This window comes from Mustela lutreola, chromosome 4 (assembly GCF_030435805.1).
Source record: "Mustela lutreola isolate mMusLut2 chromosome 4, mMusLut2.pri, whole genome shotgun sequence".
NCBI lineage: Eukaryota > Metazoa > Chordata > Mammalia > Carnivora > Mustelidae > Mustela > Mustela lutreola.
Genome location: NC_081293.1, coordinates 32,884,469 through 32,907,349, shown reverse-complemented (window position 1 = coordinate 32,907,349; position 22,881 = coordinate 32,884,469). Strand labels below are relative to the sequence as shown.

Sequence of the window (22,881 nt, the reverse complement as noted above, 5' to 3'; positions counted from 1 at the left end):
TTGCTACTACCATTAACAACTGTGATGATGAACGATGACAGCGTTATGGCCCTGGGTGAGGTTTGTGAAGCCAGCCAGCAACTCCTCTGCTGTGTCTGGACACTTCTACGTTGGTCACTTGTAACCAAACTCCTTCAGACCTAAGTTCCTCAAACTGTAACGTTACATATGGGTCCCCTGGAAAACTTGATGAGATGCAGATTTGGATTTACTGGGACTGGGGTGGGGTGAGATTCTGAATGTGTATGATGTTCCCTACCGTGCAGTTGCTGCAGGCGAGACCCTCCTGTGAGTAGCAAGACTCCCTGCTGAAAGCCTCCTCAAGGCACCTGTCTGCATCTCATGGCTCATTGGTCTCCCACCTTTACCTGAAGAGAGCTAACTCACCTTTTGTGGGCCAAGAGCTTCCCTGACAGGTCCACACCTGGGCCTGGAGCAGGAAGGCTCTCTGCTGCACAGAGCACAGACCCCATCCTCCTGTGGCACCCTTCTGCATGTGGCACAGTGCTTGTTTCCTGTTCTCCTGCATGTTCATTTCCCTGTACTTTGAGGGCAGCTCTGAAGAGGTGTCAGTTCACCTGCTTTGCTTGACTCTGTCTTTGAACTGATCTGAGCCAGTCAAGTTCACAGAAAACTGACTGCAAAACCCAAATGCACCTTCCCAGATTCTGAGGGCCACCTGCAGCTCAGTCCGTTGGAGTATCACACACACAACAGGTGATATGTGATGACATGATGATGACTGCCATTGACCTCGTCGGGAAGGACATGCCGTAAACTGGTGGGAGGGCTTTACCAACACTGGCCCTTACCTGAAGGCATGGTCCCAGAACCAGCAGAAATCTTGGGCCTCACCTGAGACCTCATGAATCAGAATCTGCGTTATTTTAAACAATGGAATCCTCATGGGCTCAAGTCCTAGCTGTGCCACCCACTACTCCTGCAACCTTAATCTTTTCTCCCCTAGCTCAACCTCAGTCCTTGGCCTCATTCAGTTTCAGGGTCAACTTAAAAAGACCTCAAATCCTCTCTGTTGATAAAGATGCTGGGAGTTCTCTTTGGTGCCCAGGCTTAGTGGTCAGCACCTCTAACACTCACTCAGCATGGCCGGAGGGGAGTTCTGGTTTGTGATTGTTCCTTCAGACACCATGGGGCTAGCCAGTCGGGTCCTTTTAGGTGAAGGAATTACAGAGTAAGTAGATATGCTCCACAGCTGTCAGAGAATGTAATCTCCTTGTTTTATTTATATTTATATCTGTAACCGTAGACAAAAAGGAAGTCACCCTGAAAGAAATAACATACCAGTGAGTAATTGGGCCTTTAACAGAATGAAGGAGCCACATGTCTTATGTGTATTTATGACCTGTATCCCCCTGTGCCAACTCTCATGCGCCTATAAATGAGTAAATATAACACACTATCAGTGTATGTGACAACCTGCACAGAGTTCACATGGAAACATGCAGGTCTTCCATCAGTGGCCCAGCCACTATGCTGAGTGTTTTATATATCTTAGGAAGTTCTGAAAACAACCTGGTAAGGATCATGCTCCTCATTTCAAAGATGAGTAAACTGAGACTTAGAGGCCATAACTTGGTACCCCTGTAAATTTCCCTCGTTTGGAAAGTTGAGAAGGGGAAAGACAGCAGGTGGCTTTACCCTCTGTTGTCCTGAGCCATTCCCTTCTGGCTTCAAATTTAACCTGCCCTGGTCCACAAACCCAAGTCTCTGTAGTTAGGCCAAGTGGATGCTTCTGTTTTAGAAGACATTTAGGGAACTTCATGGTAATCCCACCCCCTTCCAACCTCAGAGGTTTGCCAGAGTATTCATTCCATGTATGATATTTGACTTGTGAGGAGTTTAGGGAAATTTATTTTCCCCCTCTTTTCATATCTTTGATGATGTTTATACTCCTTCTTAGCTAGGAGATCACAGGAAGAGGAGCAGATGGCCTGGTCTGCTCTGAAAGATAAAGTGCAGGGTTAAGCAACTCAAGAATAAGGAGCAGGGATTTGAACTTAGCTTCATCCTACTTCAGAGACCTGGCACTGGAGCATTTGCCTGTGTTGCCTCTGGACCCCAGGGCTCTTCTTTCACATCCTCCTTATTCCCCTCTGCTTCTGGCAAGAGGCACATGAATGAAGGTGCCCTTAGGGGAGAAGCCCTGGTTTGGACAGGGAGAGCTGGCAGAGGTCCAGCAGCAAGTCACGGATCCTGATTCTGGTCAGCTGGGACTGTCCACTTCCGGTGGTAGGCACCAGCACGTCCTTTGTCTCTGCTGCTTAGACTCATGGGAAAGAAGCCAACAGCTGTTCTTCCATTTCCTATGACTGTTTTATACCAAATCAGAAAGGAACTGACCTTAGGAAGGAAGTGTGAGGTTTCTCCAGGACATGTATAAACCTGTGTGTTTTCTTTACACGTTTTATTAGGCTGGCCTCCACCTTTCTCCCAGCTCCCACTGCCATCGTGGACATCACCTCCCAGGGCCAAATGGCCTTTCTAACCCCTGAGGTGTTGGCCTAAGAAGGGTTTTATAAGGATGCTTCTTGGTATCTCACAGCTGAGGACAATCAGGAGGCTATTGCAGACATTCAAGCACGTGGTAGTTAGAGATAAAGCAATGAAAATGGGATGGAAGGGACCAATTCTTGGGACAACTGATGGATAAATGGATTTGAACTCTTCCCAGGATATTGAAAAATAACAGACGCCTCTAAGATTTGGGACCTGAGGAGATGAAAGCAATACCATAAAAAGAAAGTGAGAGTGTATCTTGACTTTGAGATTCTGGAATGTTCAAGGAGACACTCTCAAAAGCATCAGCTATGGATCTGAGTGAAAGGTCAGAGCTGGAATTATACATTTGCAAGTCATCTGCTTAGCTGTGATGAATACAGCTTGAGATGAGCTTTTCTGGAGGAGAGAGAGAAAGACAAGCAGAGGACAGAGACATGTATAGTTCATGCTGGGGGGATGCAAGAAGGGGCAGAAACTACTGCCATGGCTGGAGAGTTAAGAGGAAAGCCAAGGTAGTATAATGCCCTGACCCAGAGCTCAAGAAGATCCATGGTATTGAGCTTAGAGTTGAGGATTATGAAGCTCATGCTACATAACAACTCTCTGTTGATTTTAATGCATCAAGTCATGATGTCCTCAAATCTATTTTTAGCTACTATGGCATGGCCATTTTTTCCTGTTAGAGTGGAGTTTGATTTTGTTTGATTTTATCAATAAGTATGTTCTATTTACATCACCAAACATAGTCAAAAAGCCATTAACTGCATAAATACAAAACAGTTCCTCTACAACCTCATCCATCAGTGAATTCCCATATTAAGTATTTAATGAGTACTTGACTTGAAATCGTACTTAGTCAACAAGTGAGGCATTGTGAATCCTTCCAGGGTTTAGTCCCATTTTAGTTGAAAAGGGAAAATCAACAGTTTGAATATGTGCATAAATTAACCTCAGGTACCCAAAGTATAATCCTGGCCTCACTAACCTACTACCTGTGAATAATTAGGCATGTCGGAGGTGAACCATGAGAGACTATGGACTCTGAAAAACAATCTGAGGGTTTTGAAGGGGCAGGGGTGGGAGGTTGGGGTACCAGGTGGTGGGTATTATAGAGGGCACAGATTGCATGGAGCACTGGGTGTGGTGCAAAAATAATGAATACTGTTATGCTGAAAATAAATAAAAAATGAATTAAAAAAAAATTAGGCATGTCACTTAACCTTTCTGAGTTTCCTTGGCTGTAAAATGGAATACTAATCTTACTTGGGCCACAGAGTTGCTGATAGGGCTAAAGGAGATAATTAAATAAAATATTAGCAGGTAATACTATCAGTAACGTTATCATTGCCTTTCAAGGGGAAAAAAGTTTCCAAGTGCATATGTGTTTTTCTTATTAAGTGACTTTGACCTATCTGAAGTCTGGTCCAGGTCATTTCTGCAATAATATGTACTAAGTTAGAAATAACGTACACCAGTTTTCTTTTAAGTCATAAAGCTATTTTAATTGATACTCATATCATCAAAGGTTGAAAATTATAATAACATTATATAATAACATAATAAAATTATAATGACAAACAGTAATACAGAGTGCATGTTCAACATTAGTTTTAAAAATATATATTTCCTTTAAAACAAACATAATTTTTAAAAATATCAGAGTGTTTGTGATGTGAAATCATGGTTACAGTCACGTCCCTGTTTGTCATCTATTCTTGTCCAATATTCAGGTCCAATTTAGGACTAGACTTGCAGATAGACAATAAATATCTGGTGGTCTTGTATAAGGCTCTTCTCAGCCTATTCTTAAACATAAAACTGAATGAACTGTTAAAAAGTATGAAAACTAATCAAAGTGATATACCATGTTAATAGCATAATGGATAACAACCACATGATCATCTCAGTAGATGCAGAAAAGGCATTTGACAAAGTCTGACCTCCTTTTATGAAAAGACACACAACAAAAAACGAATAGAAGGGAACAACCCCAACCAGACAAAGTGCATTTATGAAAAACCCACAGTTAACATAATGCATAATCGTACAAACCTGAAAGCTTTCTGCCTAAAACCAGGAACCAGACAGATATCACCGCTTCTATTCATCATTATACTGAAGATTCTAGCCAGGGCAATTAGGCAAGGAAAAGAAATAAAAGGCATCCAGATTGGAAAGGAAGCAGTTAGACTATCTCTATTAACAGATAACATGACCTTATATGTAGAAAATCCTAAGGAATCCACTGAAGCGTTATTAGAACTAATAAATTAGTTCAGCAAGGTTGCTGGATATAAGCTCATATAGTTGTATTTCTGTTCACTGGGCATGAAAAATTAGAAAATGAAGTTAAGAAAACAATTCCATTTACAGTGGTATCAAAATCATTCAAATATTTAAGCATAAATTTAACAGAAGAATTTTAAGACTTGTGCACTAAATCTACAAAACATTGTTGAAAGAAATTGTATAAGACATAAAGAAGTGGAAAGACATCCTATGTTCATGGATTAGGAGATTAATATTGTTCAGATGAGCGTATTCCCCAAAGCAGTCTACTGATTCAGTGTCATTACTATCAAAATTCCAGCAGCCTTTTGTGCAGAAATTAACAAGCTGATTCTAACATTCATATGGACATTCAAGGGGAACCAGAATAGCCAAAATAAGTTTTTAAAAGAAGAATGAAGTTGGAGGACTCACACTTCTGATTTCTAAACTTACTGTAAATATATGGTAATCAAACCAGTGCCATACTGGCATAATGACAGACATACAGATCAATGGAATAAAATAGAGAGCCCAGAAATAAACTTTAGCATGTCTGGTTAAATTATTTTCAAGAAGAGTCCCAAAATCATCCAGCAGGGGAAAGGACAGTCTTTACAACAAATAGTGCTAAGAAAATTAAATATTCATATGTTAAAAAAATGAAGTTGGATCCTTTATTTCCACTATGTACAGAAATTAACTCAAAATGGATCAAAGACCTAAATGTAAGACCTAAAACTGTGAAACACAGGGGGAAAATCTTTAGGACATTGGATTTGGCAATGATTTCTTGGATATGACACCAAAGGCACAAGGAACCAAAAAAAAAAAAAAAAAAGATAAATTGGACTACATCAAAATGGAAAACTTTTGTGCATCAAAGAACAATATCAGTTGAATAAAAAGGTAACCCATAGAATGGGCTAAAATATTTCCAAATTATATATATAAGAAATTAATATCCAGAAAGTATATAAAACTCAACAATAAAAAGACAAACAATCCAATTTAAAAATCAGGAAAGGTCTTAAATAGGTATTTCTCAAAAGAAGATATGTGCATTACCCATAAGCTCATGAAAAGATGCTCAACATCACTAGACATTAGGGATATGCAAATCAGAACCATAAAAAACTTGATAGCCACTAGGACATCTATAATTTTAAAAAAGAAAGAAAAAATGAAAATCTTGGGACACCTGGGTGGCTCAGTTGGTTAAGTGTCTGCCTTTGGTTTGGGTCCTGATCCCAGGCCAAATCAGTTGGGTTCCCTGTTCAAGGGGCAGCCAGCTTCTTCCTCTCCCTCTGCTCCTCCCCCTCAGTGCTCCTGCTCTCTATCTCTCTCTCTCTTAAATAAATAAATAAAATCTTTTTTAAAAATGAAAAAAAAAAAAAGAAATGCAAAGAAAAGGAAAGAAATGTATACCTGGAAGTGGAGAAATTGGAGCCCTATACACTAATGATGGGAATGTAAATTGGTACAGCCAATATAGAAAACAGTTTGGGTTTGGGCATTCTTCGAAAAAACATAATTCTTTGAAAAAACATTTATGCTAAACATAAAATTACCATATGATCTAGCAATTCCATTCCTAGGTATTTATCCATAAGAAATGAAAAAATATTCACATGAAAGTTTTTGCACAAATGTTCATATTAGAATTATTCATGGTAGCCAAAAAGTGGAAACAACCTGATTGTCCATCAACAAATGAATAGATAAACAAAATTTTTGGTGTATGCCTAAAATGGAATATTAGTTATCCATATAAAAATAAATGACGTACTGATTCATCCTATGCTGGTGAACCTGGAAAACATTGTAAGTGGAAAAACCCAGACAAAAAGGCCACATATTATATAATTCACAGTTACATTAAATATACAAAGTAAGCAAATCCATAGAGATAGAAGGTAGAATAATGGTTGTTAGGGGCTGATGTGGTCCCGGGAGCGGGAGGTAATGGGGAGTGATTGCTAATGTGTACAGGGGGGTCATAAAAATGTTTTAAGATTGTCTAAAGTGACAATTGTAACTCTGGATATACTTAAAAAATACTGAATTGTATACTTTCAAAATTGAATTTTATGGTTATGTGAACGATATCTTAATTTAAAAGAAGGAATGGACATAAATAGCCCAGTGATATTTTAGCATGGAAAGATTTAACTCCAAAACGACCCTGACATCTTGATGGGGTTTGCTGATAATGCCAGGTTAGAAGGGGCATGAACGTTCTCTTTACAGAGGGAAGAGCTATAGAGTTGGGAACAGCAGGGGTGTGGTGGAGGGGCTTTTTTAAACTGGGTAATCTGTTAGTACAATGTAGAGCAAGATTTACAGACATTTCTTTTTAAATGAACAAATGAGGTATCATTAGGGAATCTTAAAAAAACTTTTTTTTTTTTTTTATTATGGTAGGCACTGCACCAGAGGGTACGAGTTACAGGTTATAAAAACAGAGCAAAAGTTTCCATAGCCTGAAATGATTTGCTACATGACAGTCTCTTCCTCTGGCTTCTAAGATGAAAGGCCCCAGAATTCCTTCTTCCTCTTTCAAATGATGACTTAGTGATGATGATAAAAATGACTAACTACTGAGAGCTGAATATGTATGATGCCTCTTACATGCATTTTCTCATTTTAATTTCCCCATCATCACTGTGACATAGTTATTGAGAACTTACCCAAGATCACGCAGCGAGTCTGTGCCAGAGCTAGGCTTGCAGCCCCACACCTGTGTGACCCAAAGACCTCACTCATAACCACTGGACTGTGCCAACACTTTCCTCTGAAGGAAAATCCCCCCAAGAGTTTACAACTTCCAACCACACCAAGTAGGGAGGCAATAGTGTGGAGAGGAAGTACTGTGGACTGGGAGTTCAGGGCCTAATTCTAGTCCATCTTTGTCCTAATCAGCCCTATGACCTTGGGCAAGAAGCTTGACCTCTCAGAGGCATAGTTTCCTGATTTGTAAAGTGTGGAAAATTCATCCTGACTACCCCCATCATTCCTTCCAGACCCAGTGTTTGGTCTAAGTCCAGCTTGGTTTACCTAGTGCTAATAAAACCTCAGATTCAGTTGTAAAAGTGACACTAAGGAATAGAACCTTCAAATCAGTGTAGGGTGGGGATGTGGAATGTCTTTTGTGTCGGTCTGGTGTGGCACTGGTCCCAGAGCTAATCTCAGTGTGATGTGGAGCAGTTCCTTAACCTCTGTCACCCTCTGCTAAAATGGGGATAATGATAACACAGTGTGCTCTGCCATCCACACAGAGTGGTTGTGAGCCCTGAGTAAAATTTCTGTAGGTACTAGTACATAATAAGTATTAGATAGTATCTATTTCTTAATAATATGATAAGCAGGGGGACACCTGGGTGGCTTAGTCCTTTATGCATCTGCCTTTGGCTTCGGTCATGATCCCAGGGTTCTGGGATCAAGTCCACATCTGGCTCCTTCCTCAGCAGAGAGACTGCTTCTCCCTCTGCTTATGTTCTCTCTCTCTCTGACAAATAAATAAATGAAATCTTTTTTAAAAAATAATATAATAAGTAGTCATTATCATATATTATTTAATAATTGATTTATGACTATTATTATTGATGGTTATAATTATATCATAGAGATACAAATGCTCTTAAAGGTTATGATGCAAGTAGCCCTGCCAGGTTGTTACTCTGGAGTTCAGGTGGCCCGCCTGGGCTTGCTTCTAGAATCATCCACGTCTGTTGGCTCAACCATCCCTGAGGAATGCGCTGCTGAGTAGAAGGGCCTTAGATTGTCACCAGCACTCCCAGCTTCCCTCCGATTACCTTGGAGTTACTAATGCCATTTACCCAATACAGTATCCCAGCTTGCCATATGAATTTTAGCTCAATTAATTTTGTTTACCCAAAGTAGTCAGAAATCGGCAGGTAGTCAATGAGAGGCACTGATAAAACAGTTAGCTGGTATGCTGTACAAAGAAAAGAAACTTCTGTTGCCTGGAAGTTTCACAAAATGGGTAGGGACTTTTTTCTCTTTCCAATGTTAGTTGATAACATAATAAGCACATATGATGTATTTACAATACCCTTTATCACAGTGTTATTTATTATGGTAAGACATTATAAACATAACATTGACTACTAGAAAACCATTAAAAATATTAGAAAGCTAGTTTTAGAGCTGGGGAAATGTGCACTGGAGAGTGTGTTTTTTTAAAAGGTTAGAAAAAACTATGTGCTCTGATGGCTAACTTGGTAAATACTGTGTATTTATTAAAAAAAAAAAAAGCCAACAAAACCAAACACATGAGATGTTGCAACAGAAATACTGAGATTTTTTAAATGTCTATACTGCCTAGAGCAATCTATACTTTTAATGCTATTACGATCAAAATTCCACTGGTATTCTTCAAAGAGCTGGAGCAAATAATCCTAAAATTTGTATAAAATCAGAAGAGACCCCGAATTGCTAAGGAAATATTGAAAAACAAAAATAAAACGGGGGGCATCACGTTACCTGATTTCAAGCTTTACTACAAAGCTGTGATCACCAAGACAGCATGGTACTGGCATAAAAACAGACACATAGACCAGTGGAACAGTGTAGAGAGCCCAGATATGGACCCTCAACTCTATGGGCAAATAATCTTCGACAAAACAGGAAAAAATATACAGTGGAAAAAAGACAGTCTCTTCAATAAATGGTGCTGGGAAAACTGGGCAGCTATATGTAGAAGAATGAAACTCGACCATTCTCTTACACCGTACACAAAGATAAACTCAAAATGGATAAAAGACCTCAACATGAGACAGGAATCCATCAGAATCCCAGAGGAGAACATAGGCAGTAATCTCTTCGATATCAGCCACAGCAACTTCTTTCAAGATATGTCTCCAAAGGCAAAGGAAACAAAAGCGGAGATGAACTTTTGGGACTTCATCAAAATCAGAAGCTTCTGCACAGCAAAGGAAACAGTCAAGAAAACAAAGAGGCAACCCACAGATTGGGAGAAGATATTTGCAAATGACAGTACAGACAAAAGGTTGATATCCAGGATCTATAATGAACTCCTCAACCTCAACACATACAAAACAGACAATCATATCAAAAAATGGGCAGAAGATATGGACAGACACTTCTCCAATGAAGACATACAAATGGTTATCAGACACATGAAAAAATGTTCATCATCACTAGCCATCAGGGAGATTCAAATTAAAACTACATTGAGATATCACCTTACACCAGTTAGAATGGCCAAAATTAGCAAGACAGGAAACAACATGTGTTGGAGAGGATGTGGAGAAAGGGGAACCCTCTTCCACTGTTGGTGGGAATGCAAGTTGGTGCAGCCTCTTTGGAGAACAGTGTGGAGATTCCTCAAGAAATTAAAAATAAAACTTCCCCATGACCCTGCCATTGCACTCCTGGGTATTTACCCCAAAGATACAGATGTAGTGAAAAGAAGGTCCATCTGTACCCCAATGTTTATAGCAGCAATGGCCACGGTCGCCAAACTGTGGAAAGAACCAAGATGCCCTTCAATGGACGAATGGATAAGGAAGATGTGGTCCATATACACTATGGAGTATTATGCCTCCATCAGAAAGGACGAATACCCAACTTTTGTAGCAACATGGACGGGACTGGAAGAGATTATGCTGAGTGAAATCAGTCAAACAGAGAGAGTCAATTATATGGTTTCACTTATTTGTGGAGCATAACAAATAGCATGGAGGACATGGGGAGTTAGAGAGGAGAAGGGAGTTGGGGGAAATTGGAAGGGGAGGTGAACCATGAGAGACTATGGACTCTGAAAAACAATCTGGGGCAGGGGTGGGAGGCTGGGGTACCAAGTGGTGGGTATTATAGAGGGCACGGATTGCATGGAGCACTGGGTGTGGTGCAAAAATAATGAATACTGTTATGCTGAAAATAAAAAAGAAATTAAAAAAAAGAAATACTGAGATTATTTCTGGGTATGGGATTACTGATTAATTTAATTTTCCTCTGTATGCTTCTCCACGTTTTCAATACTTTCACAGTGAGCTCTTTGGAAATCTGAGGGCAGAAGTTACTTTTTATTAATAAGAATTGTCAGGGTGTTTTTTTCTGCTCTGAGGTTTTTCAGTCCACTAAACTGTTTTAATCTGACTATGGCTTAATTTTCAATCTAGGCATATTGTTTTTTTCTTTTTTTTTAATGTGCTAACTTAGAAATAATATGCTTCATTGACTTTGTGAACTTATCTTTTTTGTTGTAGTACTGAGGACAGCCCAGACACATTTGTTACAAGATTGATTTGTTAGTCTGAAAACCAATAACAGATAATGAGAAAGAATCACCAATTACCTAACCTTTCTTTTAAACCATTTACTTCCCTGTTGAAAAGCAATTTTCAACTCTGCCTGAGATTATTGTCTTTAAGCCAACTCTAAATCTTTTATAAAAAGAAATCAACATCTGTTCTCTCCTGTCTTATTTTATAATTGGAATTGTACCACTCAGTGTCCATTAAATATGCAGTTGATAAATCTAACGCTTAACTTAAAAAAATAAATGGACTGTCTACAAAATTAATTGATTCAAAGAAAACTGGATACAGTAGATATGATTTAAAAAGTTTTCTACTTTCTTCCCTACTTTTAATTTGAAGTAACTTTTCAAAAGCAATATTGTGATATTTATTGGAAAAAAATCTGAACAGCGCAGATGTTGAACCAGGTTGTGGCTGTGAGAAGATTTGAGTTTTTTCCTCTGGACGATTTTTCCAGATATAATTTTGATATATTTTTTTAAACACTGTCATATGTACAGTAGAGAAAAGTTAAACAAAACAAAAATCAATCTACAAACACTATTATTAGTTTGGTGTGTAAGGTGTAGATATGCCAACATACACCTACATTTGTAGGACACCTGGGTGGTTCAGTGGGTTGAGCCTCTGCCTTCGGCTCAGGTCATGATCTCAGGGTCCTGGGATTGAGTCCCACATCGGGCTCTTCACTCAGTGGGGAGCCTGCTTCCCTCTCTTTCTCTCTGCCTGCCTCTCTGCCTACTTGTGATCTTTCTCTGTGTGTCAAATAAATAAATAAAATCTTTAAAGAAATACATTTGTAAAATTATTTTTCCTCTAATAGGATCATATTTCGTTGTTTCCAACGTGGTGGTTTTTTTTACCTAAATTTATCATAAAAAAAAGTGTCAGTGTCAGCACATATAAATTTCCCTCATTTTGTCTGTATTTTTGCAAGAGTTTCTGTCAGATAAAATCCTAGAAGTGGAATTTCTAGGACAAAGGGTGTACTGTGTAAGTTTTGGTTTCCCTTCCCAGAAAGCTTATGCCTGTTTCACCAGCACTCATAGAGAATGAGGATGAAAAGTAATGTTTCAGAAGCAGAAATACATAGCAGGTCTTCCGGATGGTTTACCTTGGTTCAAAAACAAACACAAATAAATGTTAAGTTACCATCAAAATATAACGCAAGTACTATGCTCTATTTTTTATTGAAGTCAGATTCCTGTAATGTGTAATCCTGCTGTTAAACAACAGAAATGGAACTGAGTAAATTGAAGATCTTAGTGGCTTTATTAAACGACTGATTTGTGCATCAGACAGCATCCCATCTAGCAAATAGAGTTGTACAAATGGACAGTTTTTATAGGGAGGTGGGTGAGGCAAGAGATTATTAGTAAAAGAAAAGAAGGATTGTTTCAAGCCAGATCATCTTCCCTTGGGGGAAAGGGCAGGGGGTCTTATTAGGTGGATTACCTCATCTTTGTGTGGGGTAGGAGTGTTATAGAGAGGGTCCACGTGACAGATGACCTCATGGGTGATGACCAGAAAATTCCAGATTGATTGGCTTAAATCCCACTCCTGGAGAGGTCCACGCTGCAGTTAAACCCTGGTTTATTATCCTGAGGGGAAATGACTCCACCCAGGGCCTGTGGCTTTGCTTTTTATTTATTTTTTTTTTTTTTAAGAGACTCACCAGGAAATCAGAGACTCCATCTTCCCTGCAGAAGATCCCTCAAAATGCTGAGGGTAACAGAGGACTGACCTTTGGAGTCAAAGCTGAATCGTAGTTCCACCCCCTCTCAGTTGTGGAATGTCTTTAGACAAATTACTTAACTTCTCTGTCTTCTGTTTTACCACCTATAGGGTAGGGATAATAACCCTTGTCTTACAGTGTTCTTTGTAAGAATTAAATGAGTTTCTTGTTGCCAAGAGTTCTTAAATGGTGATTAGCAGGAGGTAGGTGGGGAGCTGTTCTTCAGCCGCTGGAAAAGGATTAGGGTATTAGCCAAGGGCATCCTGGATGATAAAGTTTTCTAAAAGTTTTGCAAAAATCCTTGATGAAATTGCTAACATTCTAGATAGTGTATGCTATGTAATATTACACCTCTTCCCACATCCTCCATTTCCCTCCCTGACCCTGCATTATACTGATTATCTGTCTCCTCTCATAGAATGTTGTATGTGAACAAAGATCTTTTCTTGTTCACTAAATCCCAACATCGGTGTGACCTGTAACAAAGTATCACACACAGTAGGCACTCAGCAAATGAATGAATGAAATTTGTACTGGAACCTTCCTTCAACCCAGGTTTATTGACAGCTAATAGGGCTGGCCCTTGGACACAGATCACACCCAAGGTAACTCAGGCTTGGCCTGGGACGATGCAGAGTCCTGGGCCAGGAGCCAGACTCTTCTGGTTCCCGCTCAGCTTTTGCCATTTCCAGGGCTGACCACTCATGACCTGGGTCCTTGGGCAAGTCCCATAGCAACTTCACTCAGACTTTGTAAAAAATAACATTAGCAATGCCTGGCTGTTGGGACATTCTCACATTATGCAAGAGATTATATGAGATTCCTTGATAAACTCTAGGTTTTCGTGTGAGGCACAGCAAGAAAGACCAAATGCTTTTAGTTTTGATTGGACCAAAAAGCAAAAGGAGAAAGAAATGGAAAGTGGCAGGTTTTGCTGGGCTTGAGCCCAAACCTGAGGCGCTTCCATGGGCTTGGACCCAAACTAGCATTTCTGAATAAGCGCTAACTCTGAGGGAGGGGGTGGGTTTTGGGGGGAGGGAGTTCCCCAATAACACTGTACCCCAGGGCATTGGGTAAGCAGTTATTAAGGAAAAGCGCTTACCAAGTTTAGAGGCTTTTCCGGATATTTCTGGACTGCACAATATGCAGACAACCCCTGGAAATGGTAGCTTATAATAAAAATCAGGCGCTTTCTGATCACCAGACAGGAAGGCAGGAATGACAGGACTCTGGGGATGGCAGGGGACAAGGTGGGGGAGGGGATACTGCTCAAGGGAAGCTGTGGGCCAGATTTCCCTCCCTGGAGGCAGAGTGATTGCCTAGATCCAACCAGAGTCTGCAAAGTCTAGGGTGCTATATTTTTATGTAGATGTTTTGATCTTCCCACTACCCACATGGTGCCTTCATGGGTCACACTTATTTTGTGGTGCCTTCTGGAAAATAAAGCTTTATTCCTTATTTTCTACAGTGACACGCCATCTCTCCTAATATACGGAGCCATCGGGAATAACCTGCAGTTTTCTAAATAAGCCACAGTGTCTCTTACGCTCTGACTTTTACAGAGTTCCAAGCAATAAGGCAGACTAAATTTCCTTGGACACTGACTAACCTCACAAACACCTTAAGCCCTGTTCCCCCATTGAGAATCACAGAGTGTGATATATAAGTTCTGAAGGAGCTGTAATTCCCACATAAATGATATGTAGACAAGGTTGAGGAGAGCAACTATTGTTTCATGAAGCCATATGCTGAGTGATCAGGAACATCAGCTCTGAAGTCCAGTAGACCTTGATTCAAATCCCAGCTCCCAGGTTACTTCTTTGGTGACCTCACATCAGTCTCCCATCATACTACTATCTACCTCCTAAGTTAATCCATGGAAAATACTTAGTTCAGGAAACTAATGTTTGAGCAGAGAACCAGAACTTGTAAGCCCTGTGTCTCATGGTAAATATTTCCAGGTTGTGACTGTGTCGAAAGCTATAGCCCGATTCTGCTGTAAAATAGCTATTAACTGAAGAACATAGAGCTGAGAGAAAACCTTGACTGTGACAGAGGTGGATAATTTTATTCACTATACATTTTCTAAAAACTTTTTCATAAGAAAAGAACTGCAGCTTCTAGTGGGCTTTATGCATTTTCCCCACAACTAATGAGGAAGTGCCAGGGGTCATGGAGCTTTGAGGTCTCTCAGCCATCACAGAGTTACCCATCGTGCAGAAAGCACAGTGTGGTGGTGATGGAGGCTGGAGTTGGGGGCCATGTGGCATAGGAAGGGGAAGGGGGAGATTTTATGGAGCACCCAGTAAGAACAAGAGGAAACAGGAAGTTTTTAACAGCTGCTTAAAGTTTGGAGCTTGCGGGGCACTTGGGTCACTCGGTCGGTTAAGCATCTGCCTTTGGCTCAGGTCATGATCTCAGGGTCGTGGGATAGAGCCCCATGTCAGGCTCCTGCCTGCTGTGCTCTCTCTCTCTCTCTCTCTCTCTCTCTCTGTCAAATAAATAAATAAAAGCTTTTTAAAAAGAAAAAAAAAGGGTAGAACTTGTGGGCAGAAAATTATCTCCCAAGATTTCTGGGCTATTTCTTTGTAGGGCACAAGTATTTCTGCTTTAAAGAGACATACACAAAGGTCTACATTATGTGTCAAGGTTTCTAACATCAGATTTGTGTTTGTTTTGAGTTTAATGTCACTTATCCTGAAACACGTGGACTGTGGCATTTATTAGGGCTACAATGACCCTGCTTCTTTTTTCTTCTTTCATTCAGTTTTTTTAGGTCTCCTTTATTGCCGTTTCTCACCAGTCACTAGACTCTTTATTCATTGTAACAGCATGTGATTCCTATCTCAAGATAAATTGCAGTTTATAATATATTATCTTAGGTTATTTATGTCTTTTATTACATTATCTCTTCTCTTACATATTAGATAAGTGATTTTACAAGATTTAGGAGTTACTTTTATTTCCATCACAGAGTGTTGTACTTTGAAATCATGTTTCAGAGTTGGTTACTTCTGGGAAGACCTCCCCTCCCCTATAGAGCTAATTCCACTGTACATAAATTATCAGTATCCAGAAGCTGCAATCTGCCTGTTATCAGACCACATTCTGAGTCCATTTTTAGGAAATCTAGTACTCCCTAAACCATTCAAAAGTTGGAGAGTGAGACCATATACACCATGTAGATTTGAGCACTTGCTATATTTTAATTATTTTCGAATAAGATCTTAGCACTAACTATAATTTGTAATCCTTGCTGTCCACTGAAGTTGATTTTTGGTAGTTTGGTCCAAAAAAATGGGAACAAATGGTTGCAGTAAGTCATTGTACTCTTTACTCACCCATTCACCTTTTAGAATCAAAGAGAATAATTTGGATACTATAGTTTTTATACAGAAGACAAAACAGGGAGTTCTGACTGGAATATACTTAAAATAGGATCAGGCTTGCATCAGTGAAGAAAAGTATTATTCAAACTTTACAGTTTTCCTCTCATGATTTTTTGTTAGATTGTCACTGAGAGCATTCCTGCAAAAGGGGAACAACTCAATTGAACAGCAAACGTAACCAAGAATTTTTCTTGAGCTATGCTTCAGAGGCGATGGGTGGGCTGCATGGGTGAGGATGGGGTGAGGGAAGAACATCAGAGCCCAGACCATCAATAGAGATGCCCTGTCAACAGGGTTGTCTAAGAACTAAGAATTCCCAGTTTCCTTCTTCTCTCCCACACTGTTACTGGCTTGTTAATTTGGGCAGAATGCGTAGTCCTAGTTTTTGGATCAGAAGGTATGGTCCATACTTACCAGAGGAGCATATTCTGTTGTGCACAAAAGATACACAGTGAAGGGAAGGCTAGAGAAGATTTAGAGTTTAAGAGGGAAGGGAAGTGTATGGGCTTGTTTTTAATGGTAAGGGAAACCAAACACGGGCAGGCAAAGAGTCTGCGGTGGGAAAGACTGATGACTGATGCTGGAGACAACCGCTGAGGCAATTTGAATAGATTTAGTCACAAAACTAGGTGGGCCTTGGGGAGGGGGAGACACACATTTTTCTCAGAAAAGGAGGAGAAAACGGAAAACCTAATGGAAGGAGTCCCTGACATTTGTCAGTTATCATCGTGTAGTAAAACGTGTGGTAAGCATCAAACACAGTAGCTACGTTTGTGGTGAGCACAGCATCTTGTTTAAACTTGGCGATCACTATGTTGTATGCCCCAAACGAACATAATGTTGTGTGTCAACTACACTCAAGTAAAAACAATTTTTTAAAAATGATCAAACGAATTAAAGGAAAATAAAGGTGGCTTTGGGAGTGTGAGAATAGAAAGGCTATAATGCAGAGGTAAAGAAGACAGTGAGTGATTTTGGGAAAACAAAACAAAACAAATTCATGTCAAGTCTGAAGCTGCCTTGAAGGTCCAGCTGAAGTTAGATAATCCAGATTAGCAAGGGTCCCATCACTAAGTAGCAACAATGTCAGGGTCATCACATAGCAGCCCAGAAGCCAAGGACAGATGGTTGAGTTTAGGGTTGAAGATTGGGAAGTACATGTGGTGGGAAGTCAAGGAGACTTGGGACAGCATCCTGGGTGTTGTGGGTGCCATGCTAAAATGCTGGCCATCCACGCAAACCAAGACCAAGGAACTGGAAGTCTGCCAAGGACAGAGAACGTTTAATAGAAGGGGTGGAAGGGAAAAGGCAGTCAAACTCAAGGCTGAGGATTTCAGAGTTCAGTATTATAGCGATGGAGCATTTCGGAGTGACGATTCCAAGGTTGTCTGCAGCAGGGATTTAAAGAAGAGTCTAGGATGTGGAAGTCTAAATGTTGATGAAGACTTCCTCATGAACTGTGCCGTTGTCCAGTATCCAAGCCAGGTGACAGTCAGCAGTGAGGAATGCCATGCCATCAGAAGGGCTTTGTTCTGCCAAAGAGTCAGTGAGAATGCTTTAAGAAATCAGGAATGGAAGAAAGATTCTGGGGAAGTAGAATGTCCCCTATGGAGCTTAAGGGGGACTGGCCAGGGAGGGACTGCTGGGAAGGAAAAGGTGTGAACTGGATGAGAAGTGAGAACAGTTTGGCTCCTGGGGCAGCATTTCCTGAAGGGCTCCAAGTAGCCCTAGTCTCACAGAGTGGCCCAGTAGGTATGATATAAAGTGTGCTTTGGGGAGCAATGGATGAAGCAATGTAAATAGATTTCTTTACTGCAATAACCCTTAGAGCCTTTAACAATATACCTGTGCACCCCCTGTGTTTCCAGGAAGAGGATTTGTGACATGAATATGTGACATTTCCCCAACTTAGCCATAAAACTGATCATACTTTGGGAAATTCTGTTGTAGGGTTCATCAGAGATTTTCAAAGCTTTTTGAGCAGATGATCGGACGGATGGGTGGTTAAGTAGATGAATGAATGAATGACTTGTAGGCAGGAGATTGAGAGATGGAGGAGTGGTCAAATAATGTGAATTTGTGCCCAGGGAATAATTTGGAGTCTATGAATACATTTGGTGCTTCTATCTAGTGCATTTGCCACACTCGCTTCCTCACCATCTTTTTACTGCCACTTGTACGACAGGGAATAAGATTTATTTATTTAATTTATTTAGAGATAGCTCCTCACTGCCTATTCCTCCCTTACTTTATAGGTGGTTTTGTCCCTGCAAACCCCCAAATGTTCTCAGCAAGAATCAGTCTTTGAGGGTGGAATGTCAGCAGGTAGACCATGAAGGTTTGGACCTTATGTGCCATGGGTCCCCAAGGTCTCTTGTATGTTTACACACCATGTGCCTATGCAGCCACATATGCCTCCACCACCCTGCCTACCATCCTTCTTTCCTCTTTCACCTTGGTTGTGGTGCCCACACACACCCTCATTTCACCATATTCTACTGGTTAGCACTGGAGGATGAGGAATCAAATAGTACCTTTGACTTGTCTTCTACTCTGCAAAGTGTCATAGTGAACTGGTTGAAGAATGTTGTGTTAGATCAGTTCTCCTTCTGAAAATGGGGAACTGAGCCTTTACCCATGCCCTAGGGGGCAGGAGCAAGAAGACTGGATAGTCATCAGAAAGGTCTCCATTACAAGAAAGATAGTAGAGAGCTATTCACCAAGCAGAAACTTGGTTAGGAGACCTGTAAGATTTTGAAAGGCTCTCAAGTAAATATCTGTTGTAGGGGTATCAACCTTGGTGTCACCACAACTTGTGTTGCTTTATTTTAGAACGCCAGCCAGGCACCTCCATGGCCAATTCCAGTGCCCTCCCTTCAAGTTCAGCTGGGATCAGCAAGGAACTGATTGACCTCCAGCCCCTCATTCAGTTCCCAGAGGAAGTTGCCAGCATCCTGATGGAGCAGGAACAGAACATTTACCGAAGGGTCTTGCCAGTTGACTACCTTTGCTTCTTGACCCGGGACTTAGGCACTCCGGAATGCCAGACATCCCTGCCCTGCCTCAAAGCATCCATCTCAGCTTCGATTCTTACCTCCCAGAATGGAGAGCACAATGCCCTGGAAGATCTGGTGATGAGATTTAATGAGGTAAGAAGCCACTTGGAGATATACTTGTACTTGAAACTCTAATAAGTGATTTTTAAGCATATTTCTCCTCTTCGGATCATCTGTTATTGGTGTCTCACCTACCTCTTGGTCTTGCCCCTTCCGTGATGGCTGCCTTCTTTCCAAGCAATGAGATTGACAACACATTGTCGTCCTCCTGGTCACTTCACTCAACCTGCCCTAGGCCTAACTATTCCTATCCTCACCTCTGTCTTCATCAAGTCCATGGGCCTTCTCCCTTTGGACAGTGTTTGCCCTTTTGTCCTCTCCCTTGCCAAAATATTCTCCCTGGGACCATTTTCTGGCATTCCCCCTCCCCTTATTCCTACAGGTGCTTTTAAGACCAAATGTCTCAATTTTGAGTTTTGACCACATGATCCCTGGCCATAGTATCTGCCAACCCACCTCCTCTTCCATTATCAGGGCTCCTCAGCAGAAACGTAAAAACCAATGCACCTGGGTCAGAAGCACAGGGAGGAGTGTGGGTTTGAGGGGCACTTCATCCCTCAACTCCTGTTCCCTGCACACCAACAAGATCCTCAACCCAGAACGTTCTTCAAGACCTCTGAGATGTTACCAGAAGCCAGTGCTGGAGAGGACAACTGTGACCAGAGTCTGAGAATACTTGAGAGGAAGACACTGTAAGAGGCTTAGGGGCTGAGAGGAAAAGAGCCCTGGGTTGGCATCATATGCCCATGGAACAAGAACAAGAGACAGGAGGAAAGGCAGATCTCCATCCAGTATATCTCTGATGGATGGAGGGTCCATCAAACTTTGTCACGTAAACCCTTTCCAACTGTGGCAGCTCACCTTGCAACCTCCACAGCCTGCCGATCCTGACCCCAATGATGGTTGTAAATGCCAGGGACCTTGATAAGGCCCAGTGGATGGATCAGAAAGTTTTAGAAGCTGAGCCCAGCAGTTTTGTGCCTGGACATGCTCCATCACCATTCCTCAAAGGAAAGTTCATTATCTGTAGGAATCGCTGATACCATCTGGTAGTGTCATGCTCATCATTTTACACATACCATTTATTTGCTTCTCACAACAACCCAGGGAGACAGATACTCTCATTAGGCTCATCTTACCAGTGGAGACACTGGAGCATGAGGAAATGAAGTCATTTGCCCAAAGTTTCATGGGTGGTAGGTAGCAATAGTGATATTCAGACCTATGTGGTCAGACCCCAGAGCCGGGGCTACAAACCATTATCCCCCCACCTGTCTCAGGCTCCCACTGAGGGATAGCACCTGGCCCCGCCCCAAACAGAGCAACACAGACTCCTGGGGAATCCGCTTGAGGGCCTGTGAACCACAATGCCCCTAAATTGCTTTTTCAACTAAATCTCCTGAGGTTCTTGATTTTCCCTACTGATAAAAATAGGTGGAAAATGTAAGTTCCAGTACCTTCAGTGTTTTATTTGTGGATTTTACTCTCTGTTGTATAGTGCTTTAAATGTCCAGACCTACTCACTCTCAGGGCCTTAGGACCTTATCCTTGTCCATTGTGCTTGTGGTTGTTTTAAATTCTACCTGAAGTTCTGCTTTGCCTGAACTTTTAAAATCTAATTTTGAATTAATTTGAGAGAAAGAAAATTTCAGTTTCTTCCATTCACTCCCATAACCTCAGGAATCAAAGATGAATCAGTGATTTCGCTAATTCAGAGTTAGTAATGATACAAAGGACAGCTGGGTTGAGGCGTGCTTTGGACTATCTCTGAAAATAGTTTAGCTAAGCAACTTCAGAACATAAACAAGATTTCTGGGAAAACACTTAAACTACTTAAGAGAACAGTCTGTTTTCAAGTATTCTCAAGCATCTATTTTCATACAAATTATGGATACTGATTAAAAATCAGTCTTACATAGTCATTACAGATCTGAAATGACCTCTAGTAGGCAACACTGGGCTAGCTAAATTGTAGTTGCTTTCTGTACTTTAATGTAGAAAGGCTGCATTGCACTAAAAGAGAATTCTTTTCTTTTTTAATTTTTTTAATATTAACACATAAAGTATTATTAGCCCCAGGGGTACAGGTCTGTGAATCAGCAGGTTTACACTTCACAGCACTCGCCATAGCACATACCTTGCCCAATGTCCATAACCCAGCCACCCTCTCCCTACCCCCCTCCCCCCGGCAACCCTCAATTTGTTTTGTGGAATTAAGAGTCTCTTATGGTTTGTCTCCTTCCCGATCCCATCTTGTTTCATTTATTCTTTTCCTATCCCCCCAACCCCCCACATTGCCTCTCAACTTCCTCATATCAGGGAGATCGTATGACAATTGTCTTTCTCTGATTGACTTACTTCGCTAGCATAATACCCTCTAGTTCCATCTACGTCGCCACAAATAGCAAGATTTCATTTCTTTTGATGGCTGCATAGCATTCCATTGTATATATATACCACCTCTTCTTTATCCATTTATCTGTTGATGGACATTAGGTTCTTTCCATAGTTTGGCTATTGTGGACATTTGCTGCTATAAACATTCAGGTGCATGTGCCCTTTTGGATCACTACATTTGTATCTTTAGGGTAAATACCCAGTAGTGCAATTGCTGGGTTGTAGGGTAGCTCTATTTTCAACTTTTTGAGGAACCTCCATGCTGTTTTCCAGAGTGGTTACACCAACTTGCATTCCCACCAACAGTGTAGGAGGATTCCCCTTTCTAAAAGAGAATTCTTAAATTAAGATTTTCACCTACTTAGAAGGTTCTTGCCTTCAAAGTAGTGTGGCTTTGACTTCTTTAAAGAAAAGGGAGGATAGGAGGCAGCATTTATTTATTAGGTACTCTGGACTGGACATTTTCATACTTTTAAATCCTATTTAATCCTCACGATAGTTGTGTAAGGCTGTTGCCATTGTCTCTGATTCACAGATTTAAAAAAAGTAAAGCTTAAGTAACAAAATAAATAATGATAGTATTGGATTATAGTTCATAGAATAAGTATTCTTGAGTCCATAGTGATCAAAATAAATGAATAAATTCATTAATGGGATGGGAGGGGAAGCTCTTAATTATAAAATAATCTAATTAATAAATGTAGAAGGATGAAAATAGGAAATCACCTGGAGGACCCCCCAGCAATAAATTGTTACAAGAAAGAATGCTAATATTATTGGGCAAAAATATGATGAGAAATAAGATATTGGCTTAGTCAAAAAGTATCTCTCCACAAGGGGTGCCTGGCTGGCTCATTTGGCAAAACATTTGCCTCTTGATCTCGGGGTCATGAGTTCAAGACCCACATTAGTTGTAGAGATTACTTAAGGAAATAACAAAATAAATAAAAAGAGTATCTCTCCATAAAATATTTATTAATCACAAAATAAAAAATAGAACAGTGGAAAAACCCAGTAGACACCACCGTAAGTGCTCAAGGTCATCATGACCAGTAAGACAAGTTACATTGATAGGTAACTCTTGCTGTGGTGCACTAGGAAAGGCATGATATCATCTCTTTGATGTTCTTGACACCAAAAGAAAAGGG

General features: G+C 40.6%; 1 protein-coding gene across 3 annotated transcripts in view; it reads left to right on the top strand.

Moving 5' to 3' along the window:
* The window catches only part of PLCE1 (phospholipase C epsilon 1), a 320,103-nt gene that overhangs the window by 161,660 nt on the left and 135,562 nt on the right, over positions 1-22,881 (top strand). For all 3 annotated transcript variants that reach the window (XM_059169408.1, XM_059169409.1, XM_059169410.1), the window contains one exon: positions 19,053-19,369. In XM_059169408.1, the coding sequence (XP_059025391.1) occupies positions 19,053-19,369 (317 nt within the window). The remainder of the gene's footprint in view (positions 1-19,052; positions 19,370-22,881) is intronic.